Raw genomic sequence first — 22,447 nt, 5'->3', positions numbered from 1 at the left:
AGCTGGAAGCAGAAAGAGAAATCAGAAATACTCAGGATGAACATAGTATGCACTAGGTCAACTGTGATCCTAAAACAAAATTACACTTGAGCAGTTAGGATAATACGTATATAATGTAGGTGACTATCACTTGTAACGGTAATATATGTTGAAATTGTTTAGAGAAATTGTTCACTAGAAAATCATATTATTTTGCACTCCTCAAAAAAATCTGATTCCTTTCTGAGCTATGTTTAAAGTAAAGCATAAGCTGGGCCTGTTCAGCCTGAAGGCTGAGAGGTATCTGATAAATACCTCAAGGGAGGGAGTGAGGAGGATGGGACCAGCCTGTTTCCAGTGGTGGTCACTGAAACAACTAGAGGAAATGGCCACAAACTGAAGCACCAAAAGTTCCACAGGAACTTAAGGAAAAGTTTCTTGACGGTGAAGGTGACAGAGCCCTGGAACAGACTGCCCAGAGAGGTTGTGGAATCTCCTTCTCTGGAGATCTTCAAAACCCACTTAGACACAATCCTGTGCCACATGATCTAGGTGACCCTGTGTGCACAGGGGAGTTGGACTAGATGACCTCTAGAGGTCCCTTCCAGTCTTAAGGATCCTATGATTCTAGATATTTATTTTCCTGGTCTTCCTAAAGCCTGAAAGTTTGGTGACCTTATACTGTGCATTGGCTTAGTTTCCTTGTCATCAGAGGCTAGTTCTGGATTCTGCACTAATCTATGTGGTGATGGGGACTACGCAGGATCTAAGAGCTATGTCTGCAAGCTGTTAAAACTTGAATCCTTACGTGCCTTGTACATTATTTTATTAATAATATAGAAGATGGCTAAGTTGATTCAGGAAAATTTTGTTCACAGGCTACTGTTAAGGTGGTAAATCTTTGGTAAGGTAGTTAAAAATTCCTTGTAATAATTCAAAACTGTATAAAAAAAAATCTCTATAGTTGAGTAGACTTGGAGTTGTTATTCTTAGGCTGGATAAATAAAAAGATTTCCATGTATGTACTGTCAGACAGCAGCGGTGTGCAGAGCTTTGACCTGTAGGGTGTCTGTCCCTCCCTGTAGGTGTGGCAGTGTGGAGGCAGCGTTGAGGTTCTGCCTTGCTCCAGGATTGCCCACATTGAACGAGCCCATAAGCCATACACGGAAGATCTAACTGCTCACGTGCGCAGAAACGCGCTACGGGTGGCCGAAGTCTGGATGGATGAGTTCAAGAGCCACGTGTACATGGCCTGGAACGTGCCCCAGGAGGTGAGTCACGGACACTGGGGCTTGCAGGCTCTGCCTCTGGACCCTTGGGCTTTGGCTGCTCTTCTGCAGTTGGGTTTTCTGCAATTATTTTGTTATACGTATGTGCATATATGTATGTAAGTATGTCTATACATACATGTATATGTGTGTGTATATTTACTTTTTCATAATAAATAATAACAAATAATAATACTTTTTTTCATCAAAAGGGGTTTTCTTATTAAATTCATTTCCTACCAACCTCATGCAAGGTTGATACACTGCAAGGAGATTTTAAGCTAGTAGTGGAAGGAATGTAAAAAATAGAAACAACCTATCCATATTACACTTACTAAGTCAGACTTGTCTAAAATGCAAATTTATTAAGGTCAGTTTTACCAAGGGGTAAGGGATGTGCATATCTAGTGGTACAAATGTGATTGTATCGTTCTTGAATAACTTCGTACCAGAATAAGAGTGGCTGGTGTATGCCATAACATCTTGCAGGAGTCTGGCTGCAACTCTCTTTTGACCTGCTTCTCCAGTTCTCTTTTCCATAGGTGAGCCGTGTGTGGTTCCTAACAATAGAAAGGTACTGTAGGATGAGAAACCTGAGTGTTTGGTTTGGCAGCTGATTCTAGATGCTCTTCTTCTCTGTAGTCAGTAGTATTTAATCTATGAAGTGCTGCTCATAGCTCTGAGAAATCTGACTATCATCTTGTACTTCTTTCTGGAAAATATTCAGGGATCTGCCTACCCTAAGAGACTGGAAACCAAGCCAGTAGATGAATTTGAGTTTTGACTTGCAGTCTGCAGTTCTCATGCTCATCATTATATCAAAAGCAGTTTATTCTAGTCTGAACAAATGGGCTATTTTTCTTAAAAAAAAAAAAAAAAAAGTAAAATCACTGGTTTTGCTGCAATTTATAGTTCTAAAAGGGGAAAAATTACTTCCTCAGTAATTTCCTCCATCCCCTTTGGTTAAAGCTAGATAACTATGGCAGAATGGGGAAGTTGTAACTCCATTTTCAGGTTGGAAAAAAGAAGTGTGTTAGCCACACAATATACTATGAAAGTGCCAAGAAAAAAAGTCCTGTGTGGTCTGCTAAATTTTTATTGTTTGCTACTGGTTAAGTAATGCTGCCTTGAATATGTTGATACATCTGAAAAATGTAAGCTTATTATAGTAAATTTTAAAACTGATTTATCAAATGAAATATAGATGAGGTTTGTAATTAAAGTGATTTCTTCAGGTTACCATGTCCATCAAGGTATTTTCATGGTAAGTCTGGTATTGCTAAAACTCATTTTTATTTGCAGGTTTAAAAAGAAAAAAAAAATATTTTTTTCAATCTGTAGTCTCTTTTCTTTTTTTCCCCTTCTTCAAATTCACTGGTCATTGCACTCACCTGCATGAATAAATTGTAATGCAGATGATTTCTCTTTCCATCTCCACAAAGGCTATTGCTATTGAACACTAGAACACACTTCAAAACCTTTGAGAAGATGAAAAGGGCTAAATCAGCTTTTAATATAGTGGCAGCCTATGAAATATCTTTGTTTTAGGGAAAAATTGCTGCTCTGCATAGGTACAGAGCATAAAGTGTCTTCATGTTTATTTTTTGCCATTGTTGAAAGCAAGGATACTGTTTAAAACACCCTGGGAAGTGGCTTTGTTTTCACACAGCTGCCTCAGGCCTGTGCAGCCTGAGCCTCGCTGTTACCTGCTCGTTGCTGCAGGACGTGCTGAGGAGATGCGGGCTCCCCTGTCAGATGTTCCAGAACCAGCACTTACACATGAGCCCTTTGCAGTGTTTAACCGCAGCCCTAACACTAGTCAGGAAGTGCCCCCATAGTAAGATGCACTTGTTTCAGATTAATGTAAATTAAATGCTTTGGGATGCAGCAAGCAGTCTTTGCTTCAGCAGCTATGAGAACTAGATACTTCTAAACTGTCCTTCACACAGAGCCAGGAGACTTGAGTGCTTCACTGTTATTTGACAGTCTCGTATCTGGTGGCTGACAAAATCTTTGGGGCATTTATGACCCAGTAAAGTCTGCGCTGTAAGTAGGTGGATGGTAAGATTTCCCTATGAGAGTGCATTTATCCCAGGTTTTGTAAAAACCTAGTAAAAGTGGAGGTAAAAGTGTTAGGAGTGCAACACAGAGCAAATTGTCTCATTTACTCCCTGTTAAATGGCAGCCACGGATTTGCACTTAGATGCCCGTTTAAAAAATTTCTGCTGCAGAATTTTAATGTGATAAATTACTGATTTATATATACAGGAACTTTATGAAACTCACATTTTATCATCTGCAAAGAAGTATGTCACATGAAATTAGGTTAACTAGAACTGTAAAAAGAGAATACGATTAAGATTCTGCACTGTGCACTGCTGCGCACTCCTGCGCACTGCTCTTTGCAGTGAAGCACGGAACCCAAAACGGCCAGCAAGTGCAGTGCACTAACGATTAGGCCACAGTGGGATGCCAACAATAAGCTTGTTTCCAGGGCAACTTGCTACCTACTGCCAATTACTTTTGCATTTGGAAAATGCCAGGAAATTGGGGAACAACAGTTATATTCATTGGAAACTAGATCTGAGCTCTAATGAAGTCAATAGCGGTGTTTCCATTGACCAAAACAGACTATGAATGAGACCCCGCAATGGTGACCTGCATAACTCATTGGTATAAATCATGCTTAAATAGAGCACTTGCAGAAAGTATATTGGTAACAGAATCACTTAATAACCAAAGGCTGGGAATTAGAGATGAGTATCTATTAGCAGCGGTCAGAAGAATAGAGAGACTCTGGGTGATAGGTTTACACAGAAGTAGCTGTTACCAATGACGTGTTGTGTTTTCTGCCGTTTGTTCCATGCGCAGGACTCTGGGATTGATATTGGGGACATTTCTGAGAGGAAGGCCTTGAGGAAGAAGCTCCAGTGCAAGACCTTCAGATGGTACCTTGTCAGCGTCTACCCAGAAATGAGGATGTATTCCGATACGGTTGCCTATGGGGTGGTAAGGATCTTGCTTACATTTATTAATTTAAAAAGGTGGGGGGAAATGTGTAATAGCAAATGCGTAAATGCCTGGTTCCAAGTAGAATAACATAAACATGCAATCTCTTGTTCAGTTGTTCATCTGGGTAGTTGACAGCAGCTGCTGTGCAGCTGCAGTTCCTGCTGCGGGATTCTGTACATCCGCTTTCCTGTTTCTGTTTATCACCCCATAGCTTGCATTTGCTCATTTAAAACCATTGTTTTGGGGGGATGCATGCTTATTTACACTATTCTAAACTATTTCACTTGAACTATGCATTGGATATCATATCCAATTTCACAGCTTACCAAAGCAGTGTACTTGAGGTAGTTGCATGCTCTTTGTGTCCATAGAGGAAAATGGTTTACGTTTCCTTTAAGCATGTAGATTTGTCACCTCATTCTTTCTGAGGCAGGATTATGTGTGAGGAAATGAAAGCTTCCACAACCCTTTTACTTCCTGCATTTTGTAAGGCTGGCTTAGTTAGAAAGATGACTGTCACCAGTCAGGGTCAACACCTGATGTTTAATATAAGTATTTTTCTCTAGAGTGTACATAATAGAGGTCTGGTTTGGTGTTAGGTGTATGGCTCTGGAATCTAATGTCTGCAGGAGCTAGTATGGCTCTGGAATCTAATGTCTCCAGGAGGTAGCTTACCTCTTAGATTCTTTGAGGCCTATAGAAAGAGTTTTTAGTTTTTAAAAGCTAATCGAAGTGTTTAAATTTGTCTCTTTACCTTTAATGTTAGAAAGAGTTGAGGAATCTAGAACTGGCAGCAGACTTTCCAAGAAGAAGGGGTGCTAGAAGGTGGAGTTGGGACTAGTGATTGATGGCTTGGGAACCAAAAGTTTGAGGATTTTGTTCCTCTCTCTCCTGGGCCTAGGGTAGGCTCCCAGGGTAGGGGTCAAGTGGAACAGTCAGGATTTCCAGAGCCCTGTTCCTGCAAGACTTCTCTCTAACAAGTCTTTTTAAGTTTATTTCCTTGCTCAAATACAGATGATTTTTCTGCAAAGAAATGTAAGCAGTTACACCCTGTCTTTAGCCTAAGACATATTTGATCTTTGTGCTTGTCTTTTTTGTGTTTCTTTTTAGCTGCAGAATTCCCTAAAAAGTGACTTGTGCCTTGATCAGGGGCCAGACACAGAGAATACTCCAATCGTGTATATCTGCCATGGAATGACCCCACAGGTTAGTTTGGGTGGTAATTCAGAGTGCCATGCTGCTGCTCTTAGTAAACTGGGCAGGAAGAACCATTTTGTACCTGACATTGTTTTTCTGCTGCTAAGCCTCCTTATGGTGTTTAGTAGTTGTTTGATAGAAAGCTAGGACATTATTTCTGCTACAAGCTGAGAATCGTTGATCTGCTAAGTGCTTTGACAAGGAAGTTTATTATGTATTTATACATAACCTGAAGCAACAATTTTATTTGATATATGTATTCAGTTTCACAAATCTGAAATGTACCACCATCTGCTTTGCACAGTACAGGTGTGCCAAAATCTAAACATGTTCCTGTCCAATCCCTTCTTTTAAATCTCCATTTTCCTTTCTCTGGTGTTGTCCTGTTACTTCAACATGTACAAAGGATTCCAAACGTTTCTATTGCTACACACAACAGCTACTTTTATTAATTTGTCAAACAAGGAGTGAACACAGCATTACCCTCAAGGGGATTATGATATGCAAATCTTGACAATGAAAGTAGTATCTTGCATGGTGCAGAACATGCTAGTCAAAGACAGAAGTGAAAATTATCTGGTAAATTGCAAGAGCAAAAATGTCCTAAAGAAAAACATATATGTGGGAGTGATTGGAGACACTGAAAAATCCATCTGATTTGTGTGTTTTTTTTCCTCTGCTCTAATTGTATATTTACATGTTAAAAAGGGTCATGTTGTTCTTCACTTACTTTTCAGAATGTGATTTTACCCATGGTATTGTCATTTAGATGATCTGCCCTCATTATTGGTAATACCCCAGAAATTAACATCAAGCAAAAAGGTAACACTGCTCTCAGTAGCTCGGTATCTCGCTGAAATGGCAATCTGACTTGGCTGAAATGTTGGGTATGATTCTTACCTGCCTGGCCAAGTTGCCGTTTTGGGGCTGTGTTTTGTGCCCATTTCCTGCACATAGAGAGGTTTGCACGCTAGTCCTCAACGTTGACTGCGGAAGCACCATCGTCCGGTGTCTCCACCTGTGAGCCAGAACCCTGGTCTGCATCTTCTGGGAGGCAAACACAGTTCTCTCCGGGCATTGCCTCTGGGAGAACACTGCACTATAGGCGTATGTGGGAATTCAAACTAGAAATTTTAATAATAATTAAGAGGCAAATAACAAAAACAGAGAGTTACTTCAGTTAGCACAGTTCAGTATTCACCATAGGCAGAATCATTTTTGTATGTCAGCTGAAGTTCTGTATAAAAGAGATAGTGGCAAATAAGGGAAAAGGGGTGAGGGAAATGTTTGTTGACAGAATTTGGCTCTTGCACGCCTCAATTTATAAGCAGGTAAATGAGGAAGCTTCCTGGGGATGTGATAAGCAGGCAGGTGCTGAGGCGTTTGAGGACCAGTGTCAGAAGACTGAATTGGAAAGTACTAGAGAAGTACAGGTTAGAAGCAACAGAGCTTCATAACCTCTTGTATTGTTGCAAGTTTGCACAACTGACACTTGGAAGCAAATGTTTGCAGTCCTGTGTGGTGTGAATTACCCCATTTCCACTGAAGGTGATGAAGAGAACTGAGCTAATGAGAGCGATGCCAGTTTTCACTTTGTGAGGCTCTCACCTACAAGATGAATGGTGTCTCAGCACAGTCCGTGAAATACTGCATACGGGAATTCTCGGGAACTTCAAAAAGCTAATTAATTGTGTGTTAATCATGAATGTTCTTTTTTTAAAATGTTCAAGCATATTCATAAGAACTTTTTTCGACAGTGTGATTTCTTTAGTATGTGATTCTTTACAGACAGGTATTTCTTAAGTTGTAAATGAGCATATTTGTGTATTAGTTAAAGTGGTTACCAAAGACATTTGTATTTCAGTAGAAAAGTAAAATTACACTATGCCAAATATTACACTATTTTGTTAGTGCAACTTGTAAACAACCAAGAAGAGAGAACAGTTCAGATATGATCTTCATCAGATCAGCAGCATTTGGCGACCTGAAAAAAATTAAATCTCTTGGCAAATAATTAGCCAAGAAAAAGAAAAGCAAATAATAATTATTTATTTTCAGTCAATGGTATAGAAATGCTAAAATAACAGTGATATGATCTTGGGTAATTAAAATCTTAAGAACTTGGAAATCTTTAAAAGGATTTCTAACAGAGTCTTTTTTAAAAAGGCTGTTCCTTCCAGTATTAAACATTTTCTTAAAATTCCTTTGTCCAGTTAAATTCACTCTGTATTGACAATTGCCTATGCTAGAAAAGTTGGGAATGTAACAATGCACTTTGTATGAATGGGCATTAAGAGAATTCAGAAGCAGAAATATCTTAGCAGTCTCTTTCTGTGTATGTGCATATGTACAGTACGTGCCGAAGTAGCATAATCCACCCCGTTACAAGGAGGATTTAACAGGTAAGTTATGATTATGTCTTCTATGACAGTTCAGACTTTGCATGACACCTTTCAGTTTCCTTAGAGAGGAAAGGAAAATAAAAAAGGAAATGCTGAGCACTGCCTGCAGAGTTCCACAGTACTGCTGAAATGCTTTAGATAAGGGAATGTCTTAAGTTAAAGAACAGCATATAGCTGTGATGACTCAATCCTTAGCAGGTTTATGGGTGAATGCCTACTTTTTTCATATACTGAAAATTAATCTTACAGTGAAGTAATTATTATTCTAGTCTCAAAACACAGTAATCCTAAAGAAAAATAGGAAATACATATATTTCAGGAAATTAAAAGGTCTTTCGTTACTTAGAAATAGGACTGTGTTCCTACATGTGTGCCCAGGTGTAAGCATGTGAGCAAGGCAAGGCTGTGTGTAGGAAACGGGTGCAACAGAAGTGCCACAGCCCTACAGCAGCTGCCGCCGCCAGTGCTCTCCTGTCAGGGCTCGCAGGGACTAAGGAAGAACAGACCCAAACCCGCTGCTCTGATTTAGTAACTGACTCTTCAAACTTGAAACATCCCTGCCCTAAAGATGTGTACAACAAGTATTTTGAGGGAATCTTTTTAAAAAAATAAAACGAAGCAGAGCAGCTTTTTTAACCACCCTCAATCAAATGCAGACTGAGGAGTGATATAAACCATTTGCCTTTTCAGGTAAATGTGATGCATACGTTCAGCATCTGTGTATGAGATACGTTGATCTCATATCTTCTCTATGTAATATCCTTCGTTTTTAAGGAGCTGTTGGCTTGAAGCTAGCAAATAGCTCATTTATGGTAATTATTATATTTGTACCAGTTGTATATAGACATGCACATGTTCGGTTTTACAGAAACTGAACTGTACAAAGCAACCGATTTTTGGTCCATAACTTTGCAGTGGAAAGTTACATTGTGCAGTAAAGACAAGGCGTCTTGCCCACTTTGTAGAGGCCAAGCAAGGCCTGCGCTGTTGAGGTGGGGCAGAGCAGTGGCAGGAGGTGTGGGGCAGCCCAGCAATGGGCTGGCGCCAATCGAGCACCCTGCGGCTGCTCGTCCTGTCTGTTCCACCAGGCTGACTGGGGCGGGCAAGAGCTGCAGAACTGAATTAGTCTGGGTCTAGAAAGATCTTCTACATACAGCACTTTGTAAATAACTGAATAGACACTGGGATTTATTTGTGTTTGATTAATTTAATGTATAACTTTGTGCATGCCTGTCACAGTTGAGAGAACAGATCACTTTGAACAGGAACTCCAACTGCAGTGATATGAAATAGCTGGTAGAATAATGCTGTTTTTTACATTTGTATTAATGTATTCTTGAAGAAATGGTTTGCTGTTGAAAAAATTATTTTCCTTGTTCAGACAGAATGGGCTGGAATTTAAGATGTACAGATTTTATGAGATGCTTTTGAAATCTCTAACCTTTCCTATTGTACAGCATCACTGCTGAAGGTGACTCTGATAGTACCAAGAAAATAGTACCACAGGCTATTAGCTGAAATTAGTTCTCTATCGTAATCTTGACATTTAGGTTTCAGGAACTCTGAGGTAAAGTTAAGAAGCATGTGAAGAGTAGGTCAGTTCTTTTGAGTGATACCAGCATGTAGGGTTAGAAGGAAAAGCATTAAGAACCTGAACAGCTTGGAAGCTGAGAGACTTTCATAGAAACCAAGAAGCCTCTAAAAAACAAAACTCTTTTATGAATGTTGAAGGTAATCAGAGGAATCAATAGGCATCTTACTGCCTGGGAAATGACTGCCCGTTTTACACAAGTGGATGCAACAGAAAAGTCAAAGGTAACTCAATCTGTGCCACAGACCGTGTGTTTTAATAAGCAAATAAAAAAAACCCCAAAAATCTAAAAGTAGTAAGAGCAGTTGTCCAGTAGCATCCTGTAGGCTGCCTCGCTCTTTAATCCAAAGGAAAGGGAAATGCACGTGTCAGGTATTGCAGGATGAGTTGGAAAAATACAGAAATGTATGTAGACCTTTAATGAAAGACTGCAAATGCTGCTCAAACCCTAACACTGGGAGGGAACTCAGAAAATGATACCATATGGCTTGAAAGTATTCTGCATAAAGCAAAATTTTCATAGACGTAACACAAATTGCAACTGGCAAAATCCTCATGTGATTTGCCTGGCCTCGGCTTTCATCACATTATTGCAGAAAAGAGCAGTGCGTCAGCACAAGCAGTAGTAACGCCAGCAAGTTTCTGGAGTGCCAAGAAGTGCCCGGGGTCAACATGGGATGCCAGCGCACGGAAGCTGTAGGTTGAATAACTGAGTGCCTCTGGTGTTCTCCCAGCAGCCTCACAGGGTAGTGCACAGCTCACGGGTCTGTTTTTGTTTTCTGTTTTCCCTGAGCAAAATTAGTTTGTTACTGTGCATTACAGAACTCTCTTCCCGTATTTTCTTCTCTTACTCATTAAGTCATTCTGTTTGGCATTCTGTGTATCATGTTACCATCATTTTGCATGTTTTCTGCACTATTTTAATTTCTTTACTATCTCCCAGTCCACTGACTATCTGCTTTATTTTGAATTCTGTTGTATTTCTTTATGATTAATTCCTATTTCTGCACCATTAGCACCTTTCTTTGTTACGTTACCCACTTTGATATGTCTATAATGGTATCTTTGCTGTTGCTATGGTTTGTCAGGGAACAATTTATCCAGCATTTTGTTAAACAGATGAAGTTGATCCAGAAAAAGAGGTTAAGCAGAACAGCAAAGAGTTTGTTTTTCAGACTATATATCATAAAATTGTCTTGTATTCATGTTCTTTAAAGACACAAATCATGGTTACTCTGTTTGTCACGGCTACATCTTTGAGAACTTTGCTCCTCTGTAAGATAGACTGCCCAGAGTAACTACAGTTAAAAGAGCTGCACTGAAAGGTACTAAGCTATTGTGAGCACGTGAATGACTGAACGCCAAAGAATTTAAAATTATCAGAGCATTTCAAGTTTCTCATGTAGTCATTCAATTTGGAAGAGATTAGAGTTGTTGGCCTGGATATTAGTTCCAAAGTGTTCTCATCTGGGAAATAAAAATCCAGATGTTTTCAGGTGATTTTGTTGTTGTGTATGTGGTTCCTGCTGACAGGAATGAAGGATGACTACAGAGAGACTGGGTACCTTCAGAAATGAAATGTGCTTCGTAGCTTTGGCATCAGGGAGGTGGCTGGTGTTCGTGATCCAAAGGCCACCAGCTGTGTTGGAAAGCAAGGCGACCCCTCCTAGAGGAGCTCGGACTGCATCCCAATGCAGCACCGTGCGGGAGTTGGGCAGCAGGGCATGGGGGCACTCACTTTTCCCCACAGTGCAGCTGCCTTTTCTTCACCTGGACATGCACTTTTGATGCCCTGACTCTTCTTGGCCCTGGGAAGCACTGCAATATTGTGGTCAGCAGCAGAGCGTCTCCTGTCTACACACATAGCGCTCTCTCGCCTTGGGTGTGCTGCGACTGCTGAGGAAGGAGTATTTCCTTTTCAGGTAGGGGGGGCTACTGTAGATAAAGTTGACTACTAAAATACATGTTCCATCTCGGTTATATCATAGTCACTTCAATGGTACTTCATGAGCATCTTTTTCATAGCAGAAAGTGCTGCAAGTCACTATCCTAAGGCTGCATGCCTGCAATGCACTGATATTCTGGACACTACTTCAGTGCTAAGTCGAATTATTTTTTAGAAATTTTTTAGAAATGAAAAGAGCAGAGTAGTTAGTTTCTCATTTTCTATTAACATTCTTTTCTACAAGGTGGAACAGGTCTAAAAATTTACATAATTCAGTTGATTTTCATCTCAAAAATACTTAGAATAAAACATGAAGGACAAGATTTTCCTTTTATAAGTTGGAAATGTTTTTAATTAAATGCATTTGAAGAAGTACAACTGCCGTGTTGAGTACCTGCAGCATCTTGTAACCAAATACTGAGTATTTCACATTTAAATGCATTAATTTGAAAAGAATCAGAGTTGTAGGTCTGCATATTATGTAGCAATTACTAAGAGTTATCTCTCTTTTAAAGGTGTCTCTGCCCGCTGCAAATTGGTATTTCAGTCTGCACTTTTAAAATCAGTTGTGACTTAAATTATAAATCCAGCATAAAACCAGCAGTTATAGGAACACATGGGCAGCATTTGGTGATTAATTTTGTAGTACTGTTGGTTGTGGTCAATTTAAATATTCTCTGATTGATGTTGCATTATTGAATTTGCTACAGCAGAATTAAAGCTCCACAGGTCAGATTTTCTTTTTCTCAATTCTTCAAAAGATCTCATTAACTGGTAAGAAGGTAGTTAATACAATAGATGGAAGACGCACTCTAATAATTTCTTTGGCTTTATCCATAGTCTTATTATGCCGTTCTATTAACTGAAGTCACTCACTGACTCATTTAGAATTCATGGTGCAAAGGTGGTCCCACGAAAGCACATGTAACGCTCCATGTAATGCCATGAGCTGTGTTAGTAAAACAGGATTCATTCAAATTCTCATCAGCTTATTCCTTTTCTGTCTAGTGGTGTTCATCATTTGCAGAGTACTTCCTGTTTATACAAATGTTTATGGAATGTTTTGAAGTAAAATCAGAATTTATTTCTTCATATAAATTCTTCAAAGTATTTACTAGCAGGTCTGAAAAATATCAGCATTGATTTATACATTGAAGAGTTGTGTCAGGTTATTTAAAGCCAGCAATTAAAAAAGCACTTAGCAAGTATTGACTTCAGTCTAAACCTGTTTATACATACACGAAAAAGGAGTGCCTTCCCAGAAAGAAAATACAGGATGTTAGACACTTCTTTAATTAGGCACTGTCTGTTCGAGTAACTAAAGGCTAGGTATTAAAGTTCATTGGATACAAATTACAAGCTAGAAGACTAACAGTTGGCTTTCATTAATGCAAGAAGCAGTGAATGAAGCTGCTGAAATCATCAAAGTTGCTACTTTGATTCTTGAAGCTGTGTTTAATGAAATACAAGTTACTGGACTTGGTGGTAAGCAGGCAGAAGCAGCTGCCTTGTGGCAAATAGAAGGTCAGAATGAACTACAAAACCTGATGGTCGTCTAACTCTTAAATCCAGTAACGTGTCAACTAGCTGGCATTCACAGCAAGTACTGCTTCCAGTTTTGCTCAAATTTAGAATGGAAAGAGAAAACACCAGTTGCTATAGTAACCAAAACAGTGGTATGCATTTTCTTTACCTTATGGCTTTAGTATTTTTTAAATGACTTGCCTTTTTGTATATGTGTGATTAGACAGATTATACAGGGACAACTGTCATGTCAGACCTGTCTGCTCAGCCATAATGCCTTAAGAAGCTGATGAATGCATTTAAGTTGTGCAGATGTTACTGCACTATTAACCTTGCATTTGTTTAGCAGGTAACTGGGCTGACTGGGAACACTGAAGCTTTGTTGCTCTTGTTGTGCTAAAGGTTCCTGTTGTTGAAATAGAAATTGTTGAATATTATTGCATTGGTTTGATTTGCACAACTCATCTAATTTACACTCTCTCCTATCAGTAACTATGAATTTGGTGATTTTAGGAATTTTTCAAGGGTCAGGTTGCTTTTCTCTCAGCTTACATATTTTTAATCCAGTGTAATTCACAGGAGTGTGTTTGCATAAGGATGGACTGTGAGAAGTGGAACCTTATTCATGGCATTTTTAAATAAGAATTGTGAAGTGAGGCACGTGTTATTCTGCCAGATGTGCGATGTGTACCCACTTAGCACTCTGAAGCAGCTAACCACCTACTTCCAGTGGGAGACATGCTGAAAATCTGTTTGCTGCAGAATGCCCGTTCTTAATATCCTGTACGGCCTGTTTTCATTCAAATCAAGTTAGATTTGCCTGCTATAGATGGCCATTCCTAACATATGAATCATGTGAAGGGAGATGCTAGTCTGGGAAATACTAGCTGACAAGATAATACTTTAAGAAGTAAAAACATTTTGTGAGAAGAGAAACCGTGGATCTTTGTTTCTCTTCAACTTCCTTGGTGGTCATCAAACTTGTTTCTGAAAAATATATTCCCTCTTTTTTTATTCAAGCAGTCATCGTTTCATATGATGCATCTCCTCCCTTCAACTTGGTTGCTCTTCCCCTCTTTGCAAGTGTGCATTTGCAGACAGAAGACTTTCTCAAGATACTTTCATTGCCCTGGTTTGGGAGTGCAAAGGAGATGCAAAGCCAGCAAATAAAGATTCCCCACTATAGGGAAGCACAAAGTGGCACTGAAATAATTCTTTCTTCCTGTACCTGGTAATGCCAAGGATTTGACTTGGATTCACCTCCCTTTGGTATGAAAACAAGTAGTTCTGTGTAGTTCAGATTGTTTTTCTGGTCTGTTTTCAGAATGTTTTTATTCTACTCAGTGACTACAAACATGAAATTACAATAAAATCTCTACATCCAGGTAGATGTGGAGATTATGGGCAGACTGTGGAGATTATGGGTGTCAGTCTCATTCAGTGTGTCTCGTGTAGTCTCCTGCTACCTCAGTAGTCCTAACTGGTTTCCCAAGTTTTACTTTGAATGCTGCAGCAATTACATCTCCTGGCATCTGCGTTTAGAGCTGATGCAGTTTAGCTCACAAAGAGCTATGTATGCTGCATTCGGGCAGGCCTTGAGATTCTATCTGGAATTCCCCACAAGTTCAGTCGTGAGTTTTTAAACTCTCCAGGTTTCCTTTCTGGTGCAAGTCTGACGAGCCTAAGTCACTGTGAGTGAGTGGCACCTGAGCTTCTGTGACAGACTGCTCCCTGTAATTAGGCTTATGAGAATGACAACAGTGTTGTCCAAAGAGAGCAGACAGAGGGAAAATAACTTTTTAATTCAAAATGGAAAAAAAAAAAAGTAGTTCTGTCCACCACATGCATACCAAGAGTGGATCTGAACAGCAGCTTGGTGACTGCAAGTCTGATACTTTACTCCAATCTGGTCATATTTGGGGAGAAAGCAAAGTATAATTCATGTGGTTTGAAGTTAATTTTAGCTCTGCAAATGTTCTTTTGTCTTTTTGCTATGCTTAATTCATGGATTACTTATGCAATGACACAGTCTAACATAATGTTTGATAGTAAACTCCACTTTGATGGAACTGTTTTTCCCTGATAAGTATCCAGTTCTGTACAGAAGAAAGCTCCCTTTTGCTGTAACCCCAGCTGGGGCCATTATGCTCCTGCCACCAAGAGGCCAGATTTTCAAAACCTGCAGGAGGAGCCTCTGAGGACCCTAAGACTTGCAGTCACCTGCTACAAAGGTAGCAAGAAATTAAAGACATGGCTGCTTGTTCGGTGTGTTACACCAGCTGTCTGGTCTCAAACCTTTGCCCGTGGAAAGCGAAGGACATGAATAGAGATGTGTCTCCTTGCTAAATATCTGTGCAGGGGCCCCGCACCTTGGGCTGATTGTCTTGGACGCAGGTGGGGCTACCGCCCACCCCCTGCAGGTTCAAAGTGGCTCAGTGGCCACGACAGGAGCAGGGCATCCCCTTGGCAGTGCCCAAGCACAGTGCCCTTTTGGCCTGGGCACCAGCCGCTGCCTCTCAGGAGGAGAGAAGAAGGGAGCAAATAATTCCCAGAACGCTCTTTCTCCTAGGAATGCCCCTGCACCTTGTGCTCCCAGGGCAAGTCTGCTCCTGGAGTGCCCGTGCAATGGCACAGATCCCAGGTTTGGGGAGAATCAGCTTTACAAAAGCATGCAAATCACTACACAGAAGATAACTGTAATCTTTCTTATGATGTTATTCATATGCCGGTTAGGAAGCTGCTACAAGTAGTAATTGCTGCCATTTTAGAACTATGGAGAATTAATTTACTTGTGAGAATGGTGATAAAACCGTATTATGTATCCTGCAAATATTCAGTGACTTTCATGATTGTAACTGACTCATGTGCAGTTTCTGTATTCATTCTGAACAGCAAGATGGAAGTTTTTTTCTTTGTGTCCTGCAGATACCTTTATAGGATAATCTACTTGAGATAATACAATGAAAGCCCACAGACAGGGAGATGATGTAGGGAAAAGTCTATGACATAATCTGCCCTTTGTAACGGAGGCTTATCCTCAGAGCCCAGTGATGGTATAGCAGCCTGAAGCTTAGCATAGCTATTTTAGCTGTTCACTGGAAGTTGGCTGCTTTACCTGAAGGTCATTTATAGAATGGGTTTCTGTAGTTTTTGATTTTACTCTGCTGTCTTATCCACCTGATAAGCCATTATTGAAAACTTGAGTCAGAATAGAGTCTCTTCTACTTGGCCTAGGGAGACCTATAAGCTCTGATTTTTTATGTTAGCCTGAAAAGTATGACTGTGAACTCCCAAAGTCAAACGGTAATAAAAGAAAGCAGTGGGAAGTGTATCAGTGTTTGCACAATTAAGCTAAGTCTTTCCACATCACAGTATTTACTGGGTTTTTTTGCCAAGCTTTAAAGCATGACTTGCACAATGAGAACAATAGGAGGTTGGCAGTGTTAGTTGTAGGAGGAACAAAGCTCACTGCACAAAGCAGAGGAAGGATTTCCACAGAGGTAGGAGAATGGAACTGCTATTAATGTCCTGTTTGACATAAAAGTGATTTTCTGCTTCTTAAAGGGCCTTGTCCGTTTCCAGTTTACAAAGTCTTTAATGTTTGCCAAGCATGGTAAGGAATCTTTATGTTTGATTCTACCTGTCTTCTTCATTTCCATCTGTGCTTTTAAAAAACAGTATTAGCCCTAGAAGTGCATAAAATGTTGAACATCTGTCAAGTGATGCTTTTCTTGACCATTTTCTTGGCCATAAGAGAAACAGAAGAAAGGAGGGATTTCAGGACATGAAACACACTTGGTATTCCTGCCTGAGACACATCTTGCTTTGCTTTGGTGAGCTTTGTGATCTTGGCAATTTATTCATGTACAGAGAGACAGAATCAGTGCTATAGTTTTTTGCATGAGGTGTTAGTATACAGTCTCTTCATTTAAATGCTACATGCTGACTTGTTTCTGTCTGAGAGTCATTTAGTGTCACCCTCTCAGAGTAGAGCCACTACTTTAGTAGGCAGGAAAAGAACCACTTGTTCAAAAATCAAATGCATCTGTTTGTTAGCTACATAAAATTCTCCACTTGCCTTGGATGATTTAAAGGACTTATACCATGGATGCATTAAAGGGCTTGTGTTTGTTAGGATACAGCAGGGTCTGATAAGCTTTGATGAGCCTTTGTCAGTCTCTACATGATATTACAGGCTGACAGTAAAGATTAACAGATCAGTTGAAGAGATAGTGCTCCTTGAAATACATGGTCTAGAGGTAAGGAATAATGCCTTTAGTTCTTGTAGACTAGTGTGTTTGAGGATTTGCTATCATCTTAATGCTGCCCATTTAAATATCAGAAAGCTCTTCAGCTTCATGGGCTTGTTTTAGGTTAGTAAGTACTACGGCGCGTGCTGCTAGGGAACTTTGCTCATTTTCGCAAAGGGACAAAAAACTGTGAAGTCCAGTTTACTCCTCTCACCACTATCCATTGAATAGCCATGGAAAAGGCCATTATCTATTGACGCAACTAAGGACAAACTCAGTGTAAAATGTAAATGAAACCTGGACTATGTAAAAATGAAAGCTCAACCATGAGTGACAGAACTGCCCAACAATGATACAGGTGTTCACTCTCTGCTCTTTCTTTGTTGTCATATATATTGACACTCAAACTAATTTCTCTTCCATTAATATGATGTTTTAGAGTCAGTTGTTAAGTTATTCAAAGAAAAAGAAATCATACCATTGTCATCAGACTGTGTGCTTAAAAAGGAGAATTACGCAAACAGAATAAGGATGTTCTTTGTGTGCCTTCAGCAACAACTAACAAAGCTCTCTAACAGGATGTTTTGATGCACAGCTTTGCACAACAGCTTCATGTGTCTAAACAGAGCGGTTCTGCTCTGCATGAATTTGCTACCTTACACAAATAGCACTTTCTGGTGGATGCTATTCCTCAGTCACTAGTTGGGGTTTTACATATGAATAGTAAAAGAAAAACACGATTTGATACTATATGCTATCTGATACTATATTTGTAAACGTATAAGTTAGATGTATGTATAGATATACATACAGTATACGATATATATACATACAGTATATAAGTATATACAATTATATAGTATATAGATGTATAAGTTAGTATACTTATACTATTTGATATTATATTTGATACTATTGAAAACTACTATGTTCATATATTATTCCAGTTTTATAACAAGAAATGACTCCATGGACTCAATTGGAGAAAAATATGCTTCAAAAATACAATGGTGCGTTTATAATGCTCACCACTTAATGCTCTACCACCACAAACTTAATGCTCACCAACACCAGTGTTTATTTGCTACTCTGCTTTTGGCATAACTAAAACCTGATCACCGCTACTTCACTGCATTTTTATCTCCAGTGTGACTTCACCTGGGAACATTGCCATAAGGATTACAAACGGCTTTCAGCTTGAAAACCAGGATGTATTGCTTTAAACTTCTGGTGGGGAGTTGGCAATTTATCTTTCAGATAATCATTTTGTGTTAAGTTGAACATCTTACCATAACTTTCTGTTACGTGATAAGTCAGCTCCTCTGAATAATTTACTGCAGCTGGCAAACCACTTTAGCTCTGAAGTCTTTATCAACTCTGGTGGCTTTCTAAGTTTCATATTAAACTTAGAGCCAAAATATCATTGCACTTGAAGTCAGTAGGATTTCAGTGCCTGTTACAATGGGTATCATGATATGACCTTTTAGGACAAAATTCTCATGTACTGAAACTCCACATTGCTTTGAGGACTAAGTAATATATTTGTGTCCAGATAAAAAGCTCTTTAAACTCCCTTTGTGTTTGGGGTTTTATGTGCAGATTCTATCTTGTTGTGGTGTTTGGAATATTATATCCATGAAAAAAATGTTGGCTGAGTTACTTGGCACTTTCATTACTGCCCTGGCAGATGTTAGTCATATGGTGCCACTGCAGCAAAGTCCATGTGATGTGACCATCGCATCCAAGTTGTCACCCCAGCTTTGCAGTAAGTCTGTCGTGGAAATGCAGTTAATAATATCTAGAAATGACAGCAGCAGCTTTTCAGCTTGCTGGATGCCAGTGGCCTGGCTGATCAGCATCAGTGAACACGCTCTGGGTAGGTTGGGCCTCATGATCTTCTTGAAGCAACTTAAGTACTAAGAGGAGCTGTTTTTCCCCACAGTCACTATGAGCAAAGGTAACTCAATCTCCTCCCATGAGTTACATCAGGGAGGAAGAATCTGCTAGACATATGTGCTAGATTCAGTGTGCATTGTGTCAGCTCTAACCTTTCATTCATCACTCCTTCTGCTTTTAAGCATTTTTAACCAGATCTGCTCTTTTGCCACATCCAGTGTTTCATTTCTGCACTTGCATGTGTTTACCAGAGAGTATTAGCTGAGCAGAGAATGAATTCTGTGGAGCTTAGAAGACTGTGTGTAACAGAAGCAAAATTTCAAGATTACAGCAGAAAGAATTTCGTTAGGAGGTAAGTGGACTAGAAGTGCAAAAGGACCATTTGTTTTTAATCCAGTAATGAAACTTTAGGGAAGCCTGTGATTTCTTTTCTATGCTGGTTTCCTACATGAGATTCTATGAAGAGGGAAAAGTCTCTACATTCCTGCAGCGTGAAAAGGGATATGACAAAAAAGGGTGATGCTTCTCCTTTATTATGGAGTTGGATGTGTAGCAGCTGTGCAGAAGCAAATGTGAAACTACTGTTTTCAAGGCAGTGCACTTGAGGGGATTTTGTTGTTTGTTTCCTTTGGTAATAACTAAGCAAATTCTGTCTCTAGGGAGAAAAAAAAAAAAGACTTAGGAAAAAAACAGCAAATTAGTTCACATGAAACACACATGGGGAAAAATGTCAGAGACAGGATTTTCTCTAGCAGTTAATTGTGACTGTGAAGATTCCTTGAGAATTCCGGGCAGTGGCAGTGTAGCTCTCAACTACCATTTGTGTTTTCATCTTTTAGCCATCCTTTTTCTCCCCCTTTACAAGAAGTACCAAATATGCCATGTGTAAATTTCACTCCTTACAAAAATCTTAGGAAATATCTTACTAGTTGTAAAAAATGCGGTACCAAGCTCAGTTTGCTTGTCTCATATTTTGTCTTACAATGAATAATCAAAGAAATTTTAAGATGGAAGAAGCAGCAAATTAAACAGTGTCCTAAGATAAGACACGTCTAGGTAAAAAGGTCAAGAAAGCTAAGGAGTAACTGATCCATTAATTGCCAGATGGAAGTTTTACATAAACAGATTCACAGGGAAAAATGCTCGGGATATCTGCAAAAAAAAGCGGCCAGCAGGTGATTAGCAGTGAGGTTGTTCTTTGAGAACAGAAGGCAGTCTGAAAGAGGAGCCTTGTGGCAGAGACTGTCAAGCTTTGAAGGCAATTGATGCATTTTTCTTAAGACCCACGTATGTAGGCTTTTGTTCTTGTAACTCTTTTCTCTGCGTGCTGCGGACCTTTATAGATCAACACCATATTTTGTGGTGTTTGGAACTGAACAAATTCTCTTGCTTTAATCTGCTGCCTACCCTAGACATGCAGGGGAAGTTCCTTGAGGCTGCTGAACGCAGGGGCCAGCCTTGCTGGCCAGGCGCGAAGGCAGCCATCAGCGCTGTGGCAGATGTGCACAGACTGCCCACGGTCACCCTGGAGAAACACCTGGTGGGAGTGTGGCTGAAGGGTAGGATATGCCGAAGGCACAGACTGTATTCTAACCCTGGGACTTTGCTGCTCACAAATCCTGCATTCGTTTTTGCAGATTTTCTAATTGACAGGCATGATGAATCCTTGCAGTTCCACCTGCTGAGGAGACAAGTGCCTTATGTCTAATCTAGTTGATTAGACTACCTTGCAGTAGCCCAGAGGCACAAATCTGTACAGCTGAACTGCTGTAGTGAAAGAAATTGAGTGTATAGTGAGCGAGGGCACAGTAATGAAAGGTAAAGAGGCTTGTTTTCTCACAAGGTAAGGGAGGATCTAGGGGGGGGTTGTTTGTTTTTAAATCGACTGTTTAACAAATGCATAGAAATCCCTTGGCTCTTCAGGGAGTATCTGTGCGATGGTGATGTGAAAAATGTGTGGATGTGTTTTGCTGAGACTGTCTTCTCTATGAAAGTGGAATGACATGTAGATTGCTGAAATGCTGTAAATTAGCATGGAGCAAGTGTCTTGACTTCATTTGTGCCAAGTGACTTTCAGTCACTGAGATTACAGGCATTTGAGCAGGGACTACTGTTGACACTTGGCATGCAGCAGAAATGAAAGCTCCGAGCACTAAGTTAAATTTTCTCAAACACCTTAATGACTTACCAGCTCACGCTCAATATTGAGTCATTTGGAAGTTCCAATTAAGTATCAGAGCCATTCTTCAAAAATTGCTGTGAAATATCTATCATACTGTGTTTGATTCTAATGCTGGTGTTGAAATACTGTAGAAAGAGGTGTGCTAGTGAAATGTGTTTTGCCTGTAACTTCTCAAGTGCCTTAAACATTCAGTTGCCCACCTTCTACCGAGGTGGATTGCAAAGGAATGGTCGATGCTTGTTAAAAGCATCTGCTTCAAGTGAAGTGATCCAGATAAGAAGTACTGCTGAGGGCATTCGTTTATTTAGGTACTTGAATCACAAGTATAAACCCCCTTCTGTAGCGCTACATGTGAGATGATAAAACCTGAGCTTTGTTTTAACTCTTAAGATCTTACTTCATCTGCAGGTTAATTTAAAATACAAGTGATACAAAGCCAAACATAATAATGTAATATACATTAACTCAGCTGGTTTATTTCATACAGTCTATTCCAGAATGGCTATTTGTTGTACCACCTTCAAACTGAAAAAAAAAAAAAAAAAAAAAAAAAAAGAAAAAGCCAAAAATGCATTTTAATAAGTTAAAATAATTAGAGTGATACAATATAAAAGCACTATAAAGTCACCTGCCTGCTGGTGACAATAGTTTTTCTGTCTTGCCAACTGATGCCAGAACCCTGTGTCCTGATATGCTTACTGTTAGGCTCTCTTAGTGCAGGGGTTGCGTTATTTCATGGCTGGAGGAAGGAGTCTGGGATTATTCTATAGTTTTTGAATACCCTGACCGATAGCAACTCAAATGTTTCTCAATCTCTTTCCTGGCAGCTGAAGATCCATTTGCGCTGGGTATGTGCTTCTGATGTGATACCTCCAGGAGAAAAATACAGTTAAATTGTCAGGTAGTCCCTAGTGTTTTATTCTGAAATAAAATATGGTACAGCTAGAGCAGTGCAGCATTCTGAAAGAGCCTGTTCAGAAAGAGTAGCCACCACTTACCGAAACAGTGTTTCAGAATCAGCTTGACTTTGAGCCGACTTCTACCTGTCCCTTCAAGAGCTGCAAGGCGCCTGTCCCAACAGTAGGTGCGAACAGGAGGCTTCACTCCTCTTCGTCTAAACTGGTCCACTGAGGTGAACAACTGTGGAAGATGAAATAATATTAGCAGTTAGGGTGAGCTCTGTAAAGATAAGTGACAACCT

General features: G+C 39.8%; 1 protein-coding gene across 1 annotated transcript in view; it reads left to right on the top strand.

Annotated features, from left to right (window-relative positions):
* GALNT18 (polypeptide N-acetylgalactosaminyltransferase 18) overlaps positions 1 to 22,447 on the top strand; it is an 88,050-nt gene that overhangs the window by 48,245 nt on the left and 17,358 nt on the right. Inside the window, exons 7-9 of the mRNA XM_026034785.1 lie at positions 1,065 to 1,250; positions 4,119 to 4,256; positions 5,370 to 5,465. Of these exons, the coding sequence (XP_025890570.1) occupies positions 1,065 to 1,250; positions 4,119 to 4,256; positions 5,370 to 5,465 (420 nt within the window). The remainder of the gene's footprint in view (positions 1 to 1,064; positions 1,251 to 4,118; positions 4,257 to 5,369; positions 5,466 to 22,447) is intronic.

Source organism: Nothoprocta perdicaria, unplaced genomic scaffold (assembly GCF_003342845.1).
Source record: "Nothoprocta perdicaria isolate Ctin4 unplaced genomic scaffold, notPer1 scaffold_15, whole genome shotgun sequence".
In the NCBI taxonomy this organism is placed as follows: Eukaryota; Metazoa; Chordata; class Aves; order Tinamiformes; family Tinamidae; genus Nothoprocta; species Nothoprocta perdicaria.
The sequence above is the reverse complement of the archived record's forward strand: the minus strand, read 5'-3'. Positions and strand labels throughout refer to the sequence as shown.